The sequence below is a fragment of the Schistocerca gregaria genome, chromosome 2 (assembly GCF_023897955.1).
Source record: "Schistocerca gregaria isolate iqSchGreg1 chromosome 2, iqSchGreg1.2, whole genome shotgun sequence".
NCBI lineage: Eukaryota > Metazoa > Arthropoda > Insecta > Orthoptera > Acrididae > Schistocerca > Schistocerca gregaria.
Genome location: NC_064921.1, coordinates 606,354,997 through 606,382,221, shown reverse-complemented (window position 1 = coordinate 606,382,221; position 27,225 = coordinate 606,354,997). Strand labels below are relative to the sequence as shown.

The 27,225-nt window shown below is 44.2% G+C and overlaps 1 protein-coding gene across 5 annotated transcripts in view; it reads left to right on the top strand.

Moving 5' to 3' along the window:
- The window catches only part of LOC126334563 (extracellular sulfatase SULF-1 homolog), a 1,305,433-nt gene that overhangs the window by 1,145,056 nt on the left and 133,152 nt on the right, over positions 1–27,225 (top strand). For all 5 annotated transcript variants that reach the window (XM_049996948.1, XM_049996944.1, XM_049996947.1 and 2 more), the window contains one exon: positions 24,277–24,427. In XM_049996948.1, coding sequence (XP_049852905.1) covers positions 24,277–24,427 — 151 coding nt within the window. The remainder of the gene's footprint in view (positions 1–24,276; positions 24,428–27,225) is intronic.

The following is a 27,225-nucleotide window of genomic DNA, read 5'->3' as shown; positions in this document are numbered from 1 at the left end:
TACCTACACAGTGGTAGCCCCTTGACCACGCAGAATCACACTGTTGGGGCCTGAGCTGAAAACTCTCCATGTATGCCAAGGTATATGTGCCCATCGTCATTGTGGCAAGGGGTCTCCGAGTAAAGGATTGCTGTCCAGCTAGCCAATGCTGAGGACGAGTGGCGCCCATGGTGAGAGCCTCATTTGCAGTGGCTGCACCATGGTAGATCAGCCACAAATGAAGTGGATGAAGTTATCTCCCGCTAGTCGCCATATGGCCGCAGCAGTATTTGTGAAAGGACAGGTCCCTTCTAAAGCAGAGAAATACGACCCTAAAACATTCCCTTCGCTGGCTATGTCGTGGAAGGAACATAGGGCTAAGCGACAAGCAGAGCAACACTCCCCACCCCCGCAATACTTGGTTTTTATGACGACTGATGGTCATTCATTCTCTGCCACCAAGCCTGTGTTCTTTGTGGAGAACTTAGAAGACAATTTTGGGGAAGTGGCAGCAGCCTCTAAAATGAAAAGTGTGGCAGTTTTGATTAAAACGGTACCCCTGCCCAGTCACAGGCATTACTCGCTTCTAACAAGGTGGATGACATGCTGGTGGCTGTCACTCCCCATAACAGTTTAAATTTAGTTTCAAGGCTTGCTATGCGCCGACTTGGAACACTGGGGTGTACATAGGAGCCAAAGGTTAATAGGTTGTTACCAGTGCCTTCATGTTGGCCTTTGAGGGCGATTCATTGCGTGAAAAGGTCAAAGAGATGGTCTGTTGATGTGATGTGAAACTGTGTGTCCCCATCCTATGCGGTGCTTCAACTGTTTGAAATTTGAGTAGATGTCTTCGTGTTACATATGTAAAGATTGTGAAAGAGTGCTACACGTGAATTCTTCCTGTCCCCTGCCTCCATCTGTGTGAGCTCTGGAAAGAGGCATTCCCGTGCTCACCAGACTGCATTGTTTTCCAGAGATAACAGACAATACAAGAATATAAGACTCGGGAACAGGTACCAAAAGGCCAAGAAGAAGCACAAGTAGTTGCACCCAGCATGTCAAACACTGTCGTGTGCTACAGCTATGATGACATCCCCCACTTTATCAACCGTACTGCTGCCTGTTATATCTCCCACAGTGGCCCCTCAGAGCTACTTAATCATGCCAGTCCCCATGATGGTTGGGACCTCCCGTCTTGATACTTCCCCCATGCCTACTTTGCGATCAATGGCTTCCAACGCACCGGGGACATTGTTCCCCAGCTCCCAACTGGAGCCATCTTTATCTGGCTCCTTCCAAGATTTGCACCAGTCTACAACTGGACAGCAGCCAGAGGCTGAAGGAGCTACAGGTTGGTCGTCGCAGGGCTTTGTGATCGTTATCTTTACCTGAAACTGATTGAGAGAAGCCCTCTCCACCATCTGAATGCTCTAAGGAGGGTTAAGACAAGGGAAAGTCCTCCAAGAAGGACATTCCAGCGGTCCTCATGTCACCAGGCCCCACCCGTTCCACTTCTGTGGCCAAGGCAGAGATTCCAATAGGACCTGATGCCCCAGTTCGCTTCACACAACGGATTCCGAAACCTAAGTATATTGATGCCTAACCCCTCAACCAGCGGCAGCAGGTGACCCTAAGGCATAACCTGCCTCCTTGCTTGCTTCGTGATTCACTCTGCATCGACAACATTATTCTCCAGTGGCAGAGCTATGACGCCTTTTAAGCACTTCCCCAGTCTTCTGCATTACCCTTCAAGAGACTTTGTTTCCAACAATGCAGACCCCAGCCCCTTGTGGATACCAGAGATATCATAACAATCGTGCTACCAGTGACAGGGTGTTGGACTGAGTTTGCACGTATTATTTCATAGAACCTATATCGGGCCTGGAGAAGATTCCATCTAAAGAAAAGTAAGTAACATGTGTTTTTAGAATCTAGCAATAACTCACCTAAAAATGAACAGGAATGTCACTCAGCAACATACCCCGTGTTAACGACAAATGAAGTATTTATTCGAAACCTCACAGATAAATAATTTATTAAATTTACTTTTTGACATCCATATTCACTGTGCCCTGCATCTTTTCTTATGTAAATCACCTGTGATTTATCGTAAATACATACATACATACATACAACATGACTCCAGTCTAAAATAAAGAACACCTTTTACGTTTATGTTATGATATTTTTGGGGCTGGAATTTTTTATTTACAAATTTGTATGATTTCCGCAAGGATTGATCGCGTAAGAGAGTTGCTCTTATCGTCTGCAGGCACCAGAAGGCAGTATAAAGCTTCGAATCGGCTAATGCCGTGTTCGCTGTCATCCGATTTCGATACAGTCGTATTTTGTTGGCTAGTGAACAGAATACTAACTTACGCAAAATCGGATGAGTTTTCTGACTAGATTTAAGTTTTTCCAGGAAACAAACATAACTGGTTCTCAAAGGGTAAAAATAGTTCTGGCGTCCTTCTAGGGTGTGTCATAGAACCTATAGTGTCCACAAAATATATATATGACCTACTTGATAACATCGAAACACTTGTGAGTATGCTGTCGGATGATGCATTGTATACAGGAAACTTACAACGCCAGAAAGTTGTATCAAAATGTAGTCAGACATACAGAGGTTCGTCGTTTCGTAGAAGGTCTCGACCATTAAGGTCAGCAAATATAACGTACTGTGTGTAAGAATTCGAAATTACTGATAATTGTTTAATCACATGTTTGATCCTCAGTCGCTAAAAACTGTATCTAGCAGTAAGCGCCTGGCCTGGCTAATTAGTTAGGTGTAGCTAAAGCATCTGCCAGGCAGAGGTTCATTGGAAGAAAAAGTCAAAGTGACCACCTACAAAAAAAAAGCACATAAAGAAACTTTCGTTCGACCGATTCTTGCACATTGGTCCTCCGTGTGGTAAAACAACTAGACATCACGAAGATGTTCATCACACAGCGCAATGCGCAATGGAGGCACTACAAGGGATGAACTGTGCACAAAATTAACGCTTATTGTCAAAATTACGTAACCATACTTTCCGAGAAGAGTCATATACCATATTGCTTCCACATATCTCTCACGCGTTGGTAACAGAATAAGAAAAACTAGACATTTATTCAGTGAATTACCGACAGTCGTTTGTTCTGCGCATGAGTCGCGAATAGAATGGGCGTGTGGGAGAGATGTGTGTGTGTGTGTGGGGGGGGGGGGGGGGGTAGGAATATAATAGCAGTGTACGATTTACTCTGCGCTGCGCAGCGTAAGGTGGCTTGCAGAGAACAAAGGTACGCATAGATACATGTGAAAGGGTGCATATTCGGTCAAATGGGTGACAAAAGAGCGTTCTGTTATTTGCTTCCACGAATTGAAAGCGTAATGTAGTTCACGTGTGGACAGGAGACTGGATGAGCGATCACAGTGCTCAGAGCGGCGCGCGTACCGAAAGAGTTCGGTGGGCGTGTGTTGGTGGGCGGGGCGACTGCCTGGACCCGCGGCAGTGCAAACAGTGGCGGAGCGTGGCGTGGCGCCCTTGGTGGCCGGCAACCCGCCACACATCACTGTCGTTTTCGCCCCGCTGCGAAGAGTGGAAGTTGTAGGACGGTTTCGAATTACCGCCTGACGCAGACAGCAATGTTCCATTAGCTGATCTTTGTTTCAAATGTCGTTACTGAGGATAATGTACGTTTCAACCAGTTATTCGAAAAAAGCGTCGGCTTCTGCAGCTTTGCTCACCATCTTCGGTTCCCTGTCGACTGCCTCGAAAACGATACGCGTACCAGCATATGTAACAAGTAGTTCAGTTATAGTTTTAGAAATAACGGCGTCTGAGCCGGTCAGTGTCGGATTTCCGACCGTGGGCTTTATGATCCGTGACATTAATGTGATGTTCCCGACCACAAGAATTTCGCTGTGGGTTTTCCGACCGACAAAGGAAGTCACAAGACTGGGGGAGGCTCTGCCGATCGTTTTGTAATAAGAACATCCCTTCATATTTCATTCAGGCTTAGGACTGACTATGCACAAAATAAATACGTATGTTTAAATGTTTCCTTTTAAAAAAAATCTCCTCCTTATTTCTTTTCACAATATTACTGCAACAAATAAATAAACTTCTTGTCTTATTTTATGAATTTTAATTTCCCACTTTTTTTTGTAAGAACGTCAGAGATTTTAAACATCATCATGAATCCCCTTAGTTGCTATATATTCTTATAATTTTTTTAACCTTTTGTCAAGATCTATATAACTGTATTTATTTGACACGGTCAAATTGGAGATTTGCGATCTGTAATTGTTTATAGTCATTGTGTTAAGAAAAATTCCTTTATTCGTCAGTATCGTAATTCAACGTTTTTATTGATTACTAGTTTCAGCTAAAGTTGTTATCCGTCTTCAGATCTGCAACTGAAAAGAAAATTGTATGTAAGGAAAATGGCACAAGCTGCCAATACAAAATAATTCCACTAGGTAAATACATACTCTACGTTACTCTGGAGATGTGGCAACAGAAAACAGTACATAGTTTTCACTCAGTTATGTGACTGCGCAAGTTTTGTATGATGTACATTCCACAGGTGAAGCGTGAACATCATCTTTTATTGAATGAGTTGCCCGTGACTCGTACCATCAGCAGACAACAAGGCACACACCCTCATCATAGCGCCCAGGACACTAAATGATGTTATGCGTTATGACTTACAAGAAATCAATGTTCCGTCAGATGGCACTACGGACAGAATATTCATTGAAGCAGAGAACTGTTGAATAATTTACACACAGTAGCAAAAGCAATGAAAATACTTCGATAACAAGAGACAACACGAAAACTTCGAACAATTAAAAGTCAATTTCCTAATTGCCATAAAGTGGCATATAAATATATATAAAGTGCCACTAATAACACTTGTATTATCTATGCTACTATGTAACTAAAGTTGTGTACCAGTTTTGATCTCATTCTACACTTGTGGAGATATGCTATTAGACGGTGGAAGAGACGATCTCTTAGTCTTGCATAAAAATTATGTAGTCTCTATTGTTCTTGTAATATGATGATGCATTGCGTCGTAATACTTGCTCAAATGGTTCAAATGACTCTGAGCACTATGGGACTTAACTTCTGAGGTCATCAGTTCCCTAGAACTTAGAACTACTTAAATCTAACTAACCTAAGGACATTACACACATCCATGCCCGAGGCAGGATTCGAACCTGTGACCGTAGCGGTCGCGCGGCTCCAGACTGTAGCGCCTAGAACTGCTCGGCCACTCCGGCCGGCACCAAACAAGTGCTCATAGCTCATGCAGTTTAGAGTCAGTGTTCACTACACGTTTTTGCTTCGAATGATGGTTCCTGACGTATCCCTGAATATTGACTATTCCTCTTTGTGTGTGTGTGTGTGTGTGTGTGTGTGTGTGTGTGTGTGTGTGAGCGTGCGTGCGTGCGAGCGCGTGCGTGCGTTCATACGTGTATGCCAATTTGAGGTTGTTTGCCGGAGTGGCTGACCGTAAGTGTCCTATGTCAAATTGATCGTCTCTCAACACCACTGTGGTTCATTGTAAACCGTTATGATTTACTCACTGTACATACAGTGACGTTTTACTGCAGAAGGATCATGTGCTACAAATACTTCCTTGGAAAAAGATCGTATGTAGCATCTCTCTTTGGCTTATGGTGATTTGGTACCAATTCAGGGCACCAGGGACTTTCGTAGGCTCCAGTATAATCTTCAACCAAGTTACACGTCAAGAGATTAATATCAGTGGACCAGGTGACGTTAATAAGACGTCCTCACTGCTGGAAGCAGAAAGATAGTGTTTCATGTCCCGTCGACAACGAAGTCATTAAAGATGGAGCGCAGGCTCGGTTTAAGGAAGGGTGAGTAAGGAAATTAGTCGTGTCCTTTCTAAAGGAACAATCCCGGCGTTTGCCTAAAGGGACTTACGGATAATCTAAACGTGGACGCCCGGAGCGGATATGAGCCGTCGGTCCTCCCGATTGCGAGTCCCATGCGCTAACCACTGAGTCACGTAAATGGGTGCTTCGCAAGTAATGTGAAGTGGTGGACAAATAAACTCACGAATCAGTTGGACACCATTTACAAAATTTCAAAAACTGCTGAGACATTTTCGCATTTGATTTGCTTCAGCATTCAACAAAGGCTTCTCGGTTCTATTGCCGCGTCTCCGTAACATAAGTCGGCCAACTACATACGAAAGTACTAAACAGCCTACGGATATTAGTGGAACATTTAACTCCAGACGGTGAGGAGAGAGAAAACAATAGAAATCTTGAGTATGCAAACAAATATGATAGGGGGAGAAAATAAAGAGAAACATTTATTCAAGAATATCGCCGCCAAAACTTTCTTATAACGTTAACAAAGGTAACATCCCTCTTGGATAATTCTTCACCCAAAATATGCTCTACTCGTTCTTCCCAAACTCCTCCGGTGTTAGCTACTTCACTTTTGATCGTCTACTGCCGTAATTTGCACTTTCTCAGTAGTTTCGTCACGGTTTGCTCTCTTGAGTCATCAAAAAAATGGTTCTAATGGCTCTGTGCACTATGGGACTTAACATCTGAGGTCATCAGTCCCCTAGAACTTAGAACTACTTAAACCTAACTAACCTACGGACATCACACACATCCATGCCCGAGGCAGGATTCGAACCTGCAACCGTAGCGGTCTTCCGGTTCCAGACTGAAGCGCCTAGAACCGCTCGGCCACAAAGGCCGGCCTTGAGTCATCCCTCATGCTTAACGCATTCGAGAGAAATGCAGTTACGTATACGCCCTTGCTTCTAAAGGCTGAAGGAATTTCTGTTTCCAATGAACTACTTGAAACACAAACTTACAACGACACGGTATTGCAGTTTACCCATTTGAACACACAAACACATCGACTTCGAAAATCCGAAAAAATAAAAGCCGTTCTTCAGATCGAGTGAAACTGAAGTGTTGCGCAGCATATACCACAACATGATTAAAAGTTCCACTGATACAGCGCCATCTCTGTGTGAAGTAATTTTCACTTTACCTTTTAACAATCCTGTCAATACATAATATTGTTGAAGCGCGTTCGTGCTGCGGCCAAGCGCTGCGGGCGGTTCTATTACACACGTGTCCCTACTGCTCAGTGGTATGATCGGAGTAACTGGCGCCCGGGACAAAATTTGATTTTGAGAGCACCGCTACCCTCCCTCTCCCCACTCCCGCTAATGACACCCACCCATTTTTTTTGTTTTTGTGTTCAGTGTTCTCAACGCCGAAGATCGTCATCAGTGTTTCGTGCGACAGTGTTTTTCGTCGTTAGTGTGCGTCAGCTTTCTCTTCGGTGCGTTCCTTCGTTCGGTGGACAACTGACTGCCTCCGTTTGTTTGCTCTGTCGAGCCTGATTATGTGTCATGTGCCGTCCACCGAACGCCTCCATCACATTCTTATGTATACCCACTGTTTTTAACATTTATGTCTATCTGTTTTTATGTCTTCCTGTACGATTTCTGTTGTTCTATAGGCCGAAGAGCGGCGTCTATAAGCCGCTGCCCCCCTTTATATCATAGGGATTTACAATGGGAGAAAAAAAAAATTAGCCTCTTTATTCAATCATTGACAGCAGCACTACCATCCAGTGAGGTAAAGTTACACATTTCATAATTATTTTTGTGATACAATTCCAAAACAGGAACAACTCAAACAGTTCAGAGTCGCTTTCACTGCAACAATAACGGGATTTATTCTTCTACATCTACATCTATACTCTACAAATCACCGTGAAGTGCATGTAATGTGTTACGTCGTCGCATTGTACCAGTTATTAGGGTTTCTTCCCGCTCCATTCACGTATGGGGCGTGGGAAGAATGATTATTTAAATGCCTCCGTGCGTGCTGTAATTATTCTAATCTTGTCCTCACAATCCTTATGTGAGTAATACGTAGGGAATTGCAGTATGTTCGTAGAATCATCATTTAAAGCCGGCTCTTGAAACTTTGTTAGTAGACTTTCTCGGGATAGTTGATGTCTATCTTTAAGAGTCTGCCAGTTCGGTTTCTTCAGCATCTCTGTAACACTTTCCCACAGGTCAAACAAACCTGTGACCATTCTTGCTGCGCTTCTCTCTATACGTTCAGTATCCCTGTTAATCCTGCTTGCTATGTGTCCGACACACTTGAGCTATATTTTAGAATGGCTCACACAAGTGATTTGTATGCAATCTCATTTGTAGACTGCTTGCACTGCCCCAATACTCAGTATTCTGCCAGCAAACCGAAGCCTGCCACCTGCTTTACCCACAACTGAGCCTATGTAATCGTTCCATTTCATGTCCCTAGAAAGCGTTACTCCCAGTTATTTGTATGAGTTGGCAGATTCCAGATGTGACTCACTGATATTATAGTCGCAAGATACTACGTTTTTTTCTTTTTGTGAAGTACACAGTTTTACATTTCTGAACATTTAAAGCAAGTTGCCAATCTTTGCACCACTTTGAAATCTTATCAAGAGCCATCCCAATATTTATGCAGCCGCTTCCGGACAGTACTTCATTATAGGTACTGTAATTGCGTCATCTGCAAACTCTCTGAGGTTACTGTTAATATTGTCCGCAAGTCATTAATATAAAACATGAACAGCAAGGATCCCAATACACTTCCCTGGGGCACACCCGAAGTTACTTCTACGTCTGACGATGACGACTCTGCATCCAAGATAACATGCTGTATCCTCCCTACCAAAAGTCCTCAATCCAGTCACAAATTTCACGTGATACCCCATATGGTCGAATTTTATTCGATAAGCGTAGGTGTCGTACTGAGTCAAATGCTTTTCGGAAATCAAGAAATACTGCATCTACCTGACTGCCTTGATGCAAAGTTTTCAGTAAGTCATGCGAGAAAAGTGAGAGTTTCACATGATATTGTAGAACTCGTTTAAATTTGTCATATTGCAGAACTCGTTGAAATTTGCCATATTTCGTCCCCATAAATTTTGGAGCTTGGTTGCTGTACATCACGTACTCTGTCTTTTCAAAAGATACCGTATATGGAGACCGGCTTTTTCTGCAGCTCCTTTCAAGAGTTCAGTCTGATGATGGGCTGCTGAAATGTCACGAGTTAATATTGTTAAATCGCCTGAAAGTCCTAGAAAATCTGTAGATAACTGCCCTCTACCCGAAACGACTGGCCGGTCAGTTTTGAGGACTGATTTCTGTTCGCGCCGTTTTTGAATCACTTTCTCAGGGACGCAGTTGAAAAGTAATGGAGACAGCCCATCTCCTCGTCTTCCTATCGTTTTGATTTAAAACGGATCTGAGAGTTCCCCCATAAATTTAACCTCGGGCTTCTTATCTCTCAGTTTTATGGTTGTATGATCTTGACTTTCCCTGGGAAAAGTATTTAAGACCAACTGAGTAAAACGCTTTTTTAAAGTAACATAACGTGCAAAGTAAATTTTTGCTACAAATTCTCTAATGTGTTAGAATTAGCTTTAGCACTAGAGCGCCCAGTTTCGAAGTATCCGTAGAATGCCCAATGGATGTGAATTGACCCCTTAGGTTTTTATTGCATTTTAAGCATGTAACGATATTTCTTATTTATTGTCTGTAATATTGCTTTTATTATTTTTTCACTAAATTTAGTGTTCTTATAAAAACTGATTATTTCTGGTGCTTTCTTTTGCGCTGTTTCATCGACTGTTACACTGGAGTGCACAGAACTAATAAAAGGCACATTTTTCTTAGTCACTGCTTATTGAGATGTTAAAGTAATGTCTCAAACTTACTAACACTTCAGTGAAGCATGTCTTGTCCTTTTCTCATAGATCGTGGCACTTCCCTTCTGTTCATGCTCGAAGTGCAACAATGCTTGTATCTCCATTTCTGTTCTATTACCAGCTTTGTAAAGCTGTCTGATGTAACATTTCTCCACTTTCGTAAGTAAGATCCAGCTGGTGTTGCTTAATATGTTCACCCAGGATAGAATTCACAGATCTCGTTTCATCTTATCCTAAATAATGAGAATCATTCATAACATCTGTCAGCAGCCAATACTTTACTTTCAGCTTCAGAAAGCCCACATCCGTGACAGCAATCCCTTATAGTTTACAATAGAGTTGTTAGGGACGGCAAACAGATGAGAAAGAAGTGTTACGCTCAGCATTGTATGCATTTCATAATTTTTGGCTAACAAAAGCACTAAATAAACTACGTCAAATGCATTTCAGTGAGGAGCAGTTAACTGACCACCGTCGGGAACCAATGGTAAATGTGTAATTATTTTAAGAATTTGTAATTACAAAGCAAGACAATTTAGGCAAACTGAACCTCCTCTGAAAGAAATAAAACTCATAACATCACAGGAACAAACTACGCACATCAAAAAAAATTTTGCATCACCCCAGTTCCCAAAACTCCTGAAGACAGACGTTGTTGATCAGTTCCAGTTATCCCACCATGACGGAGGTACACAGCTCGTGTTGTCTGTAGTTCAACCACGCCTAGACGGTCAATATCGCAGTTCGATCGCGTCCGCATTGTTACTTTGTGCCAGGAAGGGCTCTCAACAAGGGAAGTGTCCAGGGGTCTCGGAGTGAACCAAAGCGATGTTGTTCGGACATGGGAGAGATACAGAGAGTCAGGAACTGTCGATGATATGCCTCGCTCAGGCCGCCCAAGTGCTACTACTGCAATGGATGACCGCTACCTACGTATTTTGGCTCGGAGGAACCATAACAGCAACGCCACCATGTTGAATAATGCTTTTCGTGCAGTAACAGAGTATCGTGTTACGACTCAGACTGTGCGAAATAGGCTTCATAATGCGCAACTTCACTCCCGACGTCCGTGGCTAGGTCCAGCTTTGCAACCACGACACCATGCAGCGCGGTACAGATAGGCCCAACAACATGCCGAATGGACCGCTCAGAATTGGCATCAAGTTCTCTTCACCGATGAGTGTCGCATATGCCTTCAACCAGACAATCGTCGGAGACGTGTTTGGAGTCAACCCGGTCAGTCCGTATGCCTTAGACACACTGTCCGGCGAATGCAGCAAGGTGGAGGTTCCCTGCTGTTTTAGGGTGGCATTATGCGGGGCGACGTACGCCGCTGGTGGTCATGGAAGACGCCGTAATGGCTGTACGATACGCGAATGCCATCCTCCGACTGACATTGCAACAATATCGGCAGCATACTGGAGAAGCATTCGTCTTCATGGACGACAATTTGCGCCCTGGTCGTCTACATCTTGTGAATGGCTTCCTTCTGGATAACGACATCGCCCGACTTAAGTGGCCAGCATGTTCTCCAGGCATGAACCCTATCGAACATGCCTGGGATATATTGAAAAGGGCTGTTTATGAGTGACTTGACCACCAACCACTCTGAGTGATCTACGCCGAGTCGCCTTTGAGGAGTGGGACAAACTGGACCGACAGTGCCTTGGTCAACCTGTGGATAGTACGCCACGATGAATACAGGCATGCATCAATGCAAGAGGAAGTGCTACTGGGTATTAGAGGTACCGGTGTGTACAGCAATCTGGACCACCATCTCTGAAGTTGTCGCTTTATGGTGGTACAACATGCAATGTGTGGTTTTCATCAGCAATAAAAAGGGCGGAAATGATGTTTATTCTGACCTCTATTCCAATTATCTGTACAGGTTCCGGAACTCTCGGAACTGAGATGATGGAATACTTTTTTTGATGCGTATATTTTAAACACCGAAGAAATTCGCATGTCAAAATAGGAAGTGGTTCTTTGACGTCTACTGGGAGATCTAGTCTTAAGTTCAAGATTTGCTCTGGATACGAACGAGTTTGTCTGAATCCTGCCTGATATTCTTAAATTTTTGGTTTAAATTATTTCCGTGCTCTGTCGAACCCTAACCCTGCTTTAAAAATGCAGCCTTACGAAGTAGCCCCTTAATTTCTACTTCTACATCTACATTTATACTCCGCAAGCCACCCAACGGTGTGTGGCGGAGGGCACTTTACGTGCCACTGTCATTACCTCCCTTTCCTGTTCCAGTCTCGTATGGTTCGCGGGAAGAACGACTGTCTGAAAGCCTCCGTGCGCGCTCTAATCTCTCTAATATTACACTCGTGATCTCCTCGGGAGTTATAAGTAGGGGGAAGCAATATATTCGATACCTCATCCAGAAACGCACCCTCTCGAAACCTGGACAGCAACCTACACCGCGATACAGAGCGCCTCTCTTGCAGAGTCTGCCACTTGAGTTTGCTAAACATCCCCGTAACGCTATTACGGTTACCAAATAACCCTGTGACGAAACGCGCCGCTCTTCTTTGGATCTTCTCTATCTCCTCCGTCAACCCAACCTGGCACGGATCCCACACTGATGAGCAATACTCAAGTATAGGTCGAATGAGTGTTTTGTAAGCCACCTCCTTTGTTGACTTCAAATCGTTCCGCAAACATACTCTCAGATATTTTACAGAAGTAACTGCTACCAGTGTTTGTTCCGCTATCATATAATCATACAATAAAGGATCCTTTTTTCTATGTATTCGCAATACATTACATTTGTCTATGTTAAGGGTCAGTTGCCACTCCCTGCACCAGGTGCCTATCCGCTGCAGATCTTCCTGCATTTCGCTACAATTTTCTAATGCTGCAACTTCTCTGTATACTACAGCATCATCCGCGAAAAGCCGCATGGAACTTCCGACACTATCTACTAGGTCATTTATATATATTGCGAAAAGCAATGGTCCCATAACACTCCCCTGTGGCACGCCAGAGGTTACTTTAACGTCTGTAGTCGTCTCTCCATTGATAACAACATGCTGTGTTCTGTTTGCTAAAAACTCTTCAATCCAGCCACACAGCTGGTCTGATATTCCGTAGGCTCTTACTTTGTTTATCAGGCGACAGTGCGGAACTGTATCGAACGCCTTCCGGAAGTCAAGAAGAATAGCATCTACCTGGGAGCCTGTATCTAATATTTTCTACTGTTTTTTCTGTTAAGTAGTCTGAAATCTGCCTTCTATTACTCTTGCTAAACAGATAAACCTTCCTCCCTTTTTTTTATATTCCTATTAACTTCCATATTCAGGGATACTGCAATGGCCTTACGATCACTGATTCCCTGTTCTGCACATACAGAGTCGAAAAGTTCGGGTCTGTTTGTTATCAGTAGGTACAAGATGTTATCTCCACGAGTCGGTTCTCTGTTTAATTGCTCGAGGTAATTTTCGGATTGTGCACTCAGTATAATGTCACTCAATGCTCTATCCCTACCACCCGTCCTAAACATCTGAGTGTCCCAGTCTATATCTGGTAAATTGAAATCTCCACCTAAGACTATAATATGCTTAGAAAATTTATGTGAAATGTATTCCACATTTTCTCTCAGTTGTTCTGCCGCTAATGCTGCTGAGTCGGGAGGTCGGTAAAAGGAGCCAATTATTAACCTAGCTCGGTTGTTTAGTGTTATCTCCACCCATAATAATTCACAGGAACTATCCACTTCTACTTCAGTATAGGATAATCTACTACTGACAGCGACGAACACGCCACCACCGGTTGCATGAAATCTATCCTTTCTAAACACCGTCTGTGCCTTTGTAAAAACTTCGGCATAATTTATCTCTGGCTTCAGCCAGTTTTCTGTACTTACAACGATTTCAGCTTCGGTGCTTCCTACCAGCGCTTGAAATTCCGGTACTTTACCAATGCAGCTTCGACAGTTTACAATTAAAATACCGATTGCTGCTTGGTCCCCGCATGTCCTGACTTTGCCCCGCACCCTTTGAGGCTGTTGCCCTTTCTGTACTTGCCCGAGGCCATCTAACCTAAAAAACTGCCCAGCCCACGCCACACAATCTCTGCTACCCGTGTAGCCGCTTGCTGCGTGTAGTGGACTCCTGACCTATCCAGCGGAACCCGAAACCCCACCACCCTATGGCAAGTCGAGGAATCTGCAACCCACACGGTCGCAGAACCGTCTCAGCCTCTGATTCAGACCCTCCACTCGGCTCTGTACCAAAGGTCCGCAGTGAGCTCTGTCGACGATGCTGCGGATGGTGAGCTCTGCTTTCATCCCGCTAGCGAGACTGGCAGTCTTCACCAAGTCAGATAGCCGCCGCAAGCCAGAGAGGATTTCCTCCGATACATAGTGACACACATCATTGGTGCCGACATGAGCGACCACCTGCAGATGGGTGCACCCTGTACCCTTCATGGCATCCGGAAGGACCATTTCCATATCTGGAATGACTCCCCCCGGTATGCACACGGAGTGCACATTGGTTTTCTTCCCCTCTCTTGCTGCCATATCCCTAAGGGGCCCCATTACGCGCCTGACGTTGGAGCTCCCAGCTACCAGTAAGCCCACCCTCTGCGACCGCCCGGATCTTGCAAACTGAGGGGCAACCTCTGGAACAGGACAAGCAGCCATGTCAGGCCGAAGATCAGTATCAGCCTGAGACAGAGCCTGAAACCGGTTCGTCGAACAAACTGGAGAGGCCTTCCGTTCAGCCCTCCGGAATGTCTTTCGCCCCCTGCCACACCTTGAGACGACCTCCCACTCTACCACACGTGAGGGATCAGCCTCAATGTGGGCAGTATTCCGGGCAACCACAGTCGTAGTCCGATCGGGGGATGCGTGGGACGAGCTGGCCGTCCCCGACAAACGCCCATCCGTATCCCCACAGTGATGCCCATTGGCAACAGCCTCAAGCTGTGTGACTGAAGCCAACACTGCCTGAAGCTGGGAGCAAAGGGATGCCAACTCGGCCTGCGTCCGAACACAGCAGTTGCAGTTCCTATCCATGCTAAAAACTGTTGTGCAAAGAACGTCTGAACTAATCTACAGAGAGCACAAACAAACCGACACAAAATTTAAACGGTTATTAAAATACAAGATCGCCTAGTAAATGCAGTAATGCTACTACTTGCGCACTGCTGACACACTGCTCGGCGGCGAAGGAGACTACGCGAATTTACACTACTCAGGTACTAAAACGCGTTGCTACAACTCTCAAATACTATAATACGTCCGAAATTTATGAATTAAACAATGCAAGTACACGTGCTACTGGTCACTCAAGGGCGTCAACTTCATGCTTGGAGAAGCCGCATATCTTCTCTTCAACATTAATCAATTGAGGAATTAGTTTGCGGAATGCTGGCAGGCCTTCGTCTCATAAGGGAGCACTCCTGTGGCGCTTCCTCCCCTACTGCCTGCCATTACGCCTTAGCGCTGACGCAGCCGAGCAGGCACCACCCCTCGTCGTTCCGTGCTGTATCCTCGCCCCCACTGCCCGACTCCTGCATTCGCTATATTTACCACTTTGCGCTTTCGCGCTCTTTCCTCCCTCTTGCACGAGGCGCGTGGCTCCGTTGTTCCCCTCTTTATGTTCGCCGTAACCCAGCCGCATTTCCTTTGGCTGCAAAACTTGCTCCCTTATTGTTATTTACGAGACTACTTCAGCTCTGGTAATCCGAGATGCCGGGGGCGAAGCGAACGGCTGTTGGAATGAATGTCGCTCGCGAGAGGTAAATATAAGCATACCCCCAACACGGCGACGCTTCTGAACATCGTGACGTGTAGGTGATGGCTCCTATAATGAATACTGTTTTAATATTGTCCATATCTTAGTATTGTCAGTAACCATGAATTACCTAGATAGTATCTGTAATATCAAGGCTGAACTGGAGGGGGAAAGGGTTCACTGGAAAGTTTCAACATATCGGATCTTTTAGTTTAAAATAGTATATTAGGTAATACTCAAAAGAATAGGCCTCTATGATACAAATTTGTGTTAATTTCAGTTTCCCTATCGATTCAGTGAGTACAATCGCTACAGACCTACCGCTGATAATCGTTATAACATTGAGAAGAAAATCCTTCTACGGGAAATACAAAAGCTACACTGGTGCCCAAAATTAAAGCAATAAACTGCTATTTCCCCGTCCTGTGTCTAATTCATGATACAATCATACAAACTGTCAAACAATGTCGTTACGATAGTGTTCTACACGCAAGGTAGCATTCCGATTAAGGGACAACCACGCCAGCAATGACGTCAGGCCACCTATCAATCGGGGCAGTGTTTGTGGGTAGTCTCACATCCACAATCACTGCGTGCACAGTCACAGACTGTACAGTATGGCACAGAGAAGACGCCTACAGTCTATCTGCTGTGGAGGGCCGTAGGAAGAATGGAAGCGGAAGAGTCGCAAAATGGTGTGGCCCGATGTGAATCGTTCTGTTGTTTCTTGGATGAGGCGACGGTTTATAGAGACCGAAACTGTATCCCGGAGACCACCACAGGGCCGACCACGTGTGACTTCAGAAGAAAGGACCGTCATTTGGCTGTAAGGACACTACGGTACCGCCTCCGTACTGCACTGCAACTTGCATCTGAACTCGTAGCGTCCCCTGGACGTGTGGTAACGAGGCTTCAGCAGAGTGGACTTTACTGTTGAAAAACTGCTGTCTGTTTACCTCTGGCGTGTCTTGACAGAAGGGAACGTCAACATGCCACCTGGACGGTCGAACGGTGGGCCAATGTTCTTTTCAGAGATGAGTTTCGATTTGGTCTCGAGCAGGGCTTCCCAACGTGTGGTCCGCAGACCCCTTAGGGGTCCGCCCGCTCTTTCTACTGGGTCCGCGGCCACCTTTCACCAACTCGTGTAAAATAATGAGTAAAATTATTAAATAAAAATGATGATGATGAAGTCCCATACTCCTTGACAGAGCGTAGGGGAACGATGCGGGAGACCCGGACCGCTTTACTAGGCAAGGTCCTAGTGGAGGTGGTTTGCCGTGGCCTTCCTCCGACCGTAATGGGGATGAATGATGTTGATGAAGACGACACAACACCACCCAGTCAGCTTCATGCAGGTGGAAATCTCTGACCCCTCCGAGAATCGAACCCGGGACCCCGTGCTCGGGAAGCTAAACCGCTACCGCGGGACCACAAACGGCGGACTCTGTCAAAGTTGAAGGGGATAAAAGTTGACACTACCAGTATGACCCTCACATCAAGCGCCATGGTGCTTAATGGGAGAATCCTGGATCACCAGCCTCGAAAAAAGGTCAATCGACAACCTTAGAGAACAAATAAAATGTTGATCGCATTCTTTGACAGTAAAGGATTAGTTCACTAACCGTATATTCCTTCAGGTGAAGCAATGAACCAGACTCTTTACTTGAAAATCAAATTCATGACTATTTTTTTTCGTGTGAAAAACATGTGTACTTTTACTTCAGGTCGTATCCCCAAGCAGGCTTTGCGGTTCCTAAGTGAGAACGCATATAAAGTTTAGTGCCGGAGAATGCGGCTTCTCTGATCGACTGTTTCGCAACAATACGGGGGTCGTTTGTGCGCCGGCTCACGGCGCTAGATGCTTTGAAACCTTTTACGCATGCGCGGAGTGAGCTTTGTCGACCAATCACAGCCCTCGCTGGCACGTCTGCGGCCGCAGGCATCATTAAATGTTAAACTTGCTTTGTCAGTGCACTACCTATTTCATAAATCGATTTTTGACCTTCAAGTTGTTTTCATTCATCTCTAAACCAAGGACTACTGATACTTCGCGGGGGGGGGGGGGGGGGGGGGGGGGAGGTCATTAAGAAGCTTTCAGTTGCCATGGGTTTCGCTCTGAAATTTAAAGTTAACTGTGCTCTTGACTGACTAGGGTTCCGCCATGGATTTTCGACTGAAGAGAGGGTCCCCCAGCTGAAAAGATTGGGAAGCCCTAGTCTAGAGTGATTCTCGACGGATTCGCATCTGAAGGGCAGGTGAAACGCGATTTCGGGACCCGAACATTGTCAAAGGAGGCTGATATCGAGGAAGATCTCTAATGGTGTAGGCAGGGATTATACTTCCTGAAATTGAACAGGTGAATCAGCAAGATATAACTCCTGCGAGCTGCATTGAGAAGATCTTGGGATCTCATTCGCGGTTGTTGCGAGGTGCTGTGGGCCCAGACTTCGCATTGATGGACGATAATGCTCTATCTCATAGAGCACGGATGATTCATGTTTTTTTTTTTTTTTTTTTTTTTTTTTTTTTTTTTTTTTTTTTTTTTTTTTTTTTTAGACGGAAGATATTGCACGCATGGCGTGGCCTGCTCGCTCTCCCGATTTGAATCCCATAGAGCATGTCTGGGATACATTAGGGAGACGGGTTGCATCACATCAGCGTGCACCTACCACCGTCCAAGACTTGTGAGCAGCTCTGCCGGAAGAAGGGGCCTTATTGCCTCAACATGAGACTGGTGACATGATTCACAGCATGTCGCGTCATTGTCATGCCCATGCTGGTGCTAGAGGTGGTCACCCCATACTGAGCGCATTAACCAGTTGTCAGAATGTGTGTGCAAGTCCGTTAAGTTGGAAAAAAGCGATGAACATTTTTCTCTACCATTATGCGTATTGCAGTTGATTGTGTTCTGTATTCTTCACGTTGTTTCTGCTCCGCTATCACCTGTTTGTACTGTTTTGTGGCACAATTAACGCAACTAAGCAAAATTTACGTTTGCTGTTTTAATTTTGGACACCAGTGTATATAGTGCAGCTTCACAGCGATTCATAATAAAATGTGGTTTCCGCAAAATTCCAGTGGAGAAGCCGCTATATCAATTTTCTTCTGTAGTAGGACGGGTAACAGTTATGGCAATGTGTAATTCTGGTTGGGTTCTGGCCATGAAATTCGTCACCCAATAAGGTGAGTCCCTTCTGCACCAACAGAACTCCAATGTGCAAAGCTGCCCTAATGTCGTGGTACTTACTGCGTGTCTCTACATAATAGTCACGGGTCAAACACATCAGAAAGGGACCAATGGGATGTGACCAAGCTATGGAGAAGTAGGGTTCTTGTGAAAATACTGCATTTTGTTTTTATGTGGAGTCACATACAATAAAAGATGTTTTTAAAGGTGGTCTGAAAAACTAGCGTGAACTGAAACAGAGTGGTGCGATTTTGTTGTCAAATTTAAACGTTAACATGTAAATAGGTTTTGTATGAACTGAGGAACTTCAAAAAGTACGTTCCATATTACTATGGCAGTAAATAACTCTTACTGAATGCTGCACTACACGTCAAATCGACACAGATACATGACACTATTTTTCATCATAATCACCAAGTCTCAATAGAAAAAGTCGGAACACATTGCTCAATTCTTCGGCGATAGAAATCCGCTTCTGGGACACTGAGTCACCCGAGAGCCGATGCGTGAACATCCTCATCGTGCAGACGTTTTCTCAGCTTTCCTAAAAGATGGAAACAGCATAATGGAAGATCTGGACTGTAAGGCGAGTCAGCATCAGCCACGTCTTTGCGGCTCTAGTCAGACTGTTGGCACCGCTTCGCTGTGGCTGGACGCAACATTGCATCTGGACCCATCGAGACGCTGAAACACGGGAACTGTGACAGAAACTTTGTAAAAAGACGCGGCCGTGTGCGCGCGACCTGACACGAGCAGGAGCGGTCGAACTGGCGAGTGTTTGACAGCTGAGGAGGCAGGCTGCAAGGGGCCCGCGCTGTCGTCTGCGGACGGCGGCACAGTCACTGGCAGAGTCTGAGTGTTATAATTTTAGAGCGCAGGTAAGGCACACGCTGGCTACTGCTGCGTGCTCGGGAAAACTCGGCTGTTGGCGTGAAAAACGGAAGGGTAGCCGCCATGGCCGAACTGACTGGCCAGACCAAATATCAAATAAGACTAAATTTGGCAGAAACTGAACCCAACCTGTTGCAGTGAAACCAGTAACATGGTTACAAAGACAAAATTAAGACGAGTGCGTGAGTAAAAACGCATCATCGATAGGATGTACAGTTTTTAAGTTATTTCAAGTTAAACGTTTAAAGGAGGTAACAAACATTAAAAATTAATCCAAACTGAGATTTTCATTCTCCAGCGGAGTCTGCGCTAATATGAAACTTCCTGGCAGATTAAAACTGTGTGCCGGACCGATACTCGAACTCGGGACCTTTGTCTTTCGAGGGCAACTGCTCTACCATGGATGGTAGAGCACTTGCTCAAGAACGGCTCAGGTCCCGAGTTCGAGTCTCGGTCCGGCACACAGTTTTAATCCGCCAGGAAGTTTCATTAAAAATTATTATCTCGATAACACCTTGAGCAGTTTTTACAAACTGAGTGTCTACGGATAGGTCTCATTGAGGAATGACGGACAATCATAGTAGGTTTTTTAAATAAATATTACGGATTTTGAATTATAGGCCGGAATGTACATTCCGCGTATGTTGTTGTTGTGGTCTTCACTTCTGAGACTGGTTTGATGCAGCTTTCCATGCTACTCTATCCTGTGCAAGCTTCTTCATCTCCCAGTACCTACTGCAACCTACATCCTTCTGAATCTGCTTAGTGTATTCATCTCTTGGTCTCCCTCTACGATTTTTACCCTCCACGCTGCCCTCCAATGCTAAATTCATGATCCCTTGATGCCTCAGAATATGTCCTACCAGCCGATCCCTTCTTCTGGTCAAGTTGTGCCACAAACTTCTCTTCTCCCCAATCCTATTCAATATTTCCTCATTAGTTATGTGATCTACCCATCTAATCTTCAGCATTCTTCTGTAGCACCACATTTCGAAAGCTTCTATTCTCTTCTTGTCCAAACTAGTTATCGTCAATGTTTCACTTCCATACATGGCTAGACTCCAAACAAATACTTTCAGATACGACTTCCTGATACATAGAACTATATTCGATGTTAACAAATTTCTCTTCTTCAGAAACGATTTCCTTGCCATTGCCAGTCTACATTTTATATCCTCTATACTTCGACCATCATCAGTTATTTTACTTCCTAAATAGCAAAACTCCTTTACTACTTTAAGTGTCTCATTTCCTAATCTAATTCCCTCAGCATCACCCGATTTAATTTGACTACATTCCATTATCCTCGTTTTGCTTTTGTTGATGTTCATCTTATACCCTCCTTTCAAGACACTATCCATTATACTCAACTGCTCTTCCAAGTCCTTTGCTGTCTCTGACAGAACTACAATGTCATCGGCGAACTTCAAGGTTTTTGTTTCTTCTCCATGGATTTTAATAACTATTCCAAATTTTTCTTTTGTTTCCTTTACTGCTTGCTCAATATACATATTGAATAACATCGGGGACAGGCTACAACCCTGTCTTACTCCCTTCCCAACCACTGCTTCCCTTTCATGCCCCTCGACCCTTATAACTGCCATCTGGTTTCTGTACAAATTGTAAACAGCCTTTGCTCCCTATAGTTTACCCTTGCCACCTTCAGAATTTGAAAGAGAGTATTCCAGTCAACATTGTCAAAAGCTTTCTCTAAGTCTACAAATGCTAGAAACGTAGGTTTGCCTTTTCTTAATCTTTCTTCTAAGATTAGTCGTAAGGTCAGTATTGCCTGACGTGTTCCAGTATTTCTACGGAATCCAATCTGATCTTTCCCGAGGTCGGCTTCTACTAGTTTTTCCATTCGTCTGTAAAGAATTCGTGTTAGTATTTTGCAGCTGTGGCTTATTAAACTGATTTTTCCGTAATTTTCACATCTGTCAACACCTGCTTTCTTTGGGATTGGAATTATTATATTCTTCTTGAAGTCTGAGGGTATTACGCCTGTTTTATACATCTTGCTCACCAGATGGTAGAGTTTTGTCAGGACTGGCTCTCCCAAGGCCGTCAGTAGTTCCAATGGAATGTTGTCTACTCCGGGGGCCTTGTTTCGCGTATAAAAATCTAAATTCTCACACAAATAAGATGAAGTACATCGAAAGTAGCGGCAGAAATACTAATCAGATGTAGCTATGAATGTACAAGTGTACTTCGTTTTTATTGTTTACATTTATTAGTAACATAAAAATTCAAAGCAGTGTTTACCTGGACAAAATCATTATTTGTGAACTAACTATTTAATTTAGGGTTCAAGTGGCTCTGATCACTATGGGACTTAACTTCTAAGGTCATCAGTCCCCTAGAACTTAGAATTACTTAAACCTAACTAACGTAAGGACATCACACACATCAGTGCCCGAGGCAGGATTCGAACCTGCGACCGTAGCGGCCGCGCGGTTTAATTTAGGGGAAAACCAAGAGCAGCTCTAGAAATATGAGGAAATTTACGTGCAAATCCATACGTGAAACATGCACACATTAAATTTATTGTTTGTAAGTATGTTTTGGAAGTCCGAAGTGTGTGAGCTTGACTGTCGGCAGTGGAAGGTGTTTAAACAGCGGCAGCCATTTCTTCCGCGGGGCTTTATGGCTCTAGGACGGCTTATGTGTGATGCGAGGAGCAGTCGGATTTGAGATCTGCAGTACATACGAGTGGTATTAGGTCGCGTTTCGAATGAATCGAAATATTTCCAAGTATTATGAAGATACTGAACACAGTGAGCTAATTTCAACTTTGGGATTTTTCGGAAATGTTCGCGACAGTGAGAACTTTCCAGTTTCATTTAAGCCCTCGTTCAGATGATCATTATTTCAGTGATGAATAATTATTAACTGTGATACGTGTTACTTCATTCGAAAGGAACTAGGCTGTGTCAAAATTTAAAATGCTGTGAGCAGTGAACATTATTTTCACCGTAAATTTCTACTTGAATTAATTTGAACTTATGACTAAATTTTTTTTAGGGTTAATGCGACGCATGTGTTGGTTAGCCCCTAGACTGATTTTCGAATTATTATTCATGCAGTTGCATGTGGGGGCTCACGAGTGAGCAACAAGTTTTAGCTTCTGCATTCAACATTTATTATCTTTATCGTCATACACGGTTGGTCTCGTCCAAGAGCATTTGCTTCATTATTGTTACAATCCATCAAATCGCACCATATATTGCCAGAGTTTCACGGTGAATCCTTGTGCAACTTAGACGTTTTTCCCACAAGAATAGTACAGTCCGAAGTAGCACACCGTGATAGAGCTGTTATTCGTACCACAGCAGAAATGAGTCTGCCGGAAACCGAGAGCGAATAGTACCTTCTGACAGTGCGCAACTCTTGTTGCGCAATGGTCTTAACGTAGGACGTCATGTGTAACTTACTTTCTAAAGTCCCCACGTATACAATTTGTCCCAGGAGACATGGTCAATATTCAGGGATACAGCAGGAACTATCATTTGAAGCAAAAATTTCCGTAAACGTAGGTTCTAAAATGTATACTTAAAAGCCTAGAGCATGTCTTCATCTTTGATTATATGAAACAATTATCTTCTAATGCAAGCTCTTTGCTTTCCACATTTTGGAAGGAGGTAGTATGAACAAACAAAAAAATTTGCTTAGTAGACATGGGCTCTAAAATGTATACCTTATGGGATATGAACACTTGTTCAGTAGAAGAGATGTTTTGACGTAGCAAAGATGAGGAATTGTTCATAGATTTTAAGCTTTGCGCTTTAGAACGAATATTTAATACACTGTTTTGCTTCAAATCATAGTCCTGTCATATCCCTGAATCTCAAACATTCCTTCTGGAACTCTCTGTATGTGTAGGTACTGTAGCTTCATACGGATGTAATACTTTGTCTTCAGGCCAAGAGTGCCCTACCGGGTCCATCCGACCACCGTGTCATCCTCAATGGAGGATGCAGATAGGAGGCGTGTGGGGTCAGCACACCGCTCTCCCGGTCCCCGGTCGTTATGATGGTATTCTTGACCGAAGCCGCTACTATTCGGTCAAGTAGCTCCTCAATTGTCATCACGAGGCTGAGTGCACCCCGAAAAATGGCAACAGCGCATGTCGGCCTGGATGGTCACCCATTCAAGTGCCGACCACGCCCGACAGCGCTTAACTTCGGTAATCTCACGGGAACCAATGTATCCACTGCGGCAAGGCCGTTGCCTAGGTAGTAATACTACTACTAATCTACTAATTATTGTTATTATTTATTATTATTACTGTCATTATTATATGTGATAGTATAATTAGTAAATTGGCATTACAGGCTTCCACAAGTTAGTTAGGTCTTGTGCTACCAGTATTCATTACATCAGTATTGCATGCTTAGGGTTTTAGGCGTTTCTGGCTACGGTAACATGTCGATAATCAACTGCAAAGTAAATACTGCATTCGTTATTGATGGTATCCGTATCAATGGTTGTTCACTTGAATGACACTATCTTGTCATTTGGATGAGGGAGAATAGTAAAGACATGTGGAATAGGGCAAGGAATGTGTGTGTGTGTGTGTGTGTGTGTGTGTGTGTGTGTGTGTGTGTGTGTTTGATGGAGAAGACAGACACACAGAGAGAGAGAGAGAGAGAGAGAGAGAGAGAGAGAGAGAGAGCGCCGTGGTGACGTTGCCGCCGCCTGCTTGTTGCAGCACACCTGCCTACGACTACGCGCCCAACCCGGACAAGCAGTGGATCCTGCGGGTGACGCCGCACATGCAGCCCATACACCGGCGCTTCACCGACATGCTCATGACCAAGCGGCTGCAGACGCTGCAGAGCGTCGACGAGGCCGTCGACAAGGTAAGCAGTCTTTCCGCACCATACACACACACACTCCACACGCGGATATTGCTCCCAAACGTTTCACAACTTTTGGATGCCCTGTCAAAAAGTAGCCTTCACAAATTTCTGACACCGTACAAAGCAACCGTTATTTTTAAGGGGGGTAGGACGTCAAGCGGGCCGACTTGGAGCAGGAAAGGCACCACAGGAGATTTTAATTTTCACTGTCTATACTTTTACAAGTAAATTCATGAAACTTTGTCAGCATGACCAGGAAGGATTCAGGATTCACACTCGCAGCAGTGAAAGTTCAAAAACATAGCAAAATATTTTTTACATGTGAAATTTCATCATTTTTTCACTTACAATTCACTGCATTTGTTGCTGTAGGTACATTTTTCTTCACAAGTAAGAGATATTCTTTGATGAATTTTGCACAGCATATAAACCATGCTTACAGGTGTATGAAACTCAAGAATTTTCGAAATCTATTAAAAATTATGATAAAAATTGAGATAATTAACTACAATTTTTTTCTTAACATAAAGCTTGAAACGTAAGAGCTTATTCATTTTTTCATAAATTAAATAGATTCTAGAGTTTCAGACACCTGTAAATATGGTTTGTATGCTGTGCAAAATTCATCGAACAGTCTCTCTTACTTATGAAGAAAAGCGTACCTATATCAACAAATGCAGCCAATAGTAAGTGAAAAAATGATGAAATTTCACACGTAAAATAATTTATTTTGTTATGTTTTTGAACTTCCGCTATTACAAGTGTGAATACTGAATCTTTCCTGGTCAAGTCGACAAAGTTTTATGAATTTACTTGTTAAAGTATAGACAGTGGAAATTAAAATGTTCTGTGGTGCCTCTCCTGCTCCAAGTCGGCTCGTTTGACGTCCTATCCCCCTTAAATAACTGAACAACGACAAAAGGCAACTTGCAACTTTAAAATATCATGGAAGGCACAATACAATATGCACTGCCGGAAAGAAATAGTGCACACTTTTCGAAGTTCCTTGTTGCAACAGTGCATGTCCAGTACATGAAATGATTACATTTACAGATCAATAGCACAAGCGGTTCTGACCTTCCAGTATCGACCCACGCTGAAACAGCGGACAACAAAGCAGCTGCTGACTGGCATCCAGTCGATCTTACAGATGGCGAATACTGACCTAGGATACGTTACGCCACGGCTGCTCGACCTGTTCACGTAGTTCTGTAAGAATTGTTGGTTGGCGAGCCGCAGGAACATTTTCTCAACTCATGATATCACACACGTTCGGGGTTGCAGACAAGTCCGGATCGTGCTGGCCAGGGAAGTTTTTGCGCGCCTTGCAGAGCACTTCGAGATTCGCGGGCAGGTTGTTGGCGAGCGCTATCTTGCTGGAACAACGCATCACCTTCCTGTTGCAAGAACGACAAAGTAATTGGTCTAACAACATTCTGCACGTATCAAGCGCTGGTTAGCGTCCCCTACAAAAACACCAAAGGTGAACGAGAGTTGTAGCTTATCTCACCCAGACCATAAGACCTGGGATAGGACTATGGTGACTTGGACGAATGCACACTACGAGACAGCGCTCACCAGGTCTACGTCGAAGGTGCAAACGACCGCCCGCTGCTGTGGCCGAGCGGTTCTAGGCGCTTCAGTCCGGAACCGCGCTGCTGCTACGGTCGCAGGTTCGAATCCTGCCTCGGGCATGGCTGTGTGTGATGTCCTTAGGTTGGTTAGGTTTAAGTAGTTCTAAGTCTAGAGGACTGATGATCTCAGATGTTAAGTCTCATAGTGCTTAGAGCCATTTTGAACCCACAATACCATACATTGTATTTGAACCATTTTTGCAAACGACCGTCACTTGCGATGGGAACTAGCCACCGAGTCGACAAAGAAAGTTACAATTTACTATGCAAATGATTCCAATTTAGACTCGAAATTCAAAGAATTAACCGAAAAGAGTAGTATGTTTAATTGCACAGCACGCTATCTGACATCATTATGTTCACCCAGCTATGCAACTAACTTGAGAGTGACCAGTTTCATCGTATAAGATTATGTAAATCTTCACCTTTTTTTATAACCCTCCAATATTAATGATTGGTGGGAGTCTATGAACGCATATTCTGAACAGTTAAACGCTGTGGGGACCAGAATAAGTATTGAATTTATTGAGATCAGCAGAGGCAAAACTATTAGATTGTTACTAAAAGTTTTTCCTAAGTGATAAGAAGTTAAAATGTGAACTTTGAAACAGCTTCTGTGACGGCTCGCATTCTCCCTATCCAGATGTACTGAACAAAATTCTATGTATATCCGGTCACAAGTCCATAAAAAAAATGACGTCTAGTGGCGATCACGAATGGTGCCAACTGGTAATCAAATGTCGCGAGTTCTATCGCTCCAGCAAGATGGAGCAAGGCTGATCAAAGTACGCCGGTGCTGCGTATATTTACTAGAAATAACTGCAGCTGTACCCAGCGTTGCCGTCGACTGCTTGCATTGCTCGATGGGTTGCTGTGTAGATGACCGACGGAGCTGCAACTGAGACGCTGCGCGATCGCGGTAAACAACGTGTTCCTAGGCAAAACTACTGACTTCGTACTCCGTAGGATATAATACAGAATACAACGACTTCTCGATAAAGCAGGCAGAACAAGAACGCCTGTTTGTCCTTTGCAGCACCAGCGGCTGCCCAATCATCATCTTGCAACAAAATGTCCGCCAATCCCTTGTCTTCCCTTCACACATGGTGTGCGCAGGAATTATCGCCCCACGTCACACACTATCAGCCAATAGGTAGCTTCTGG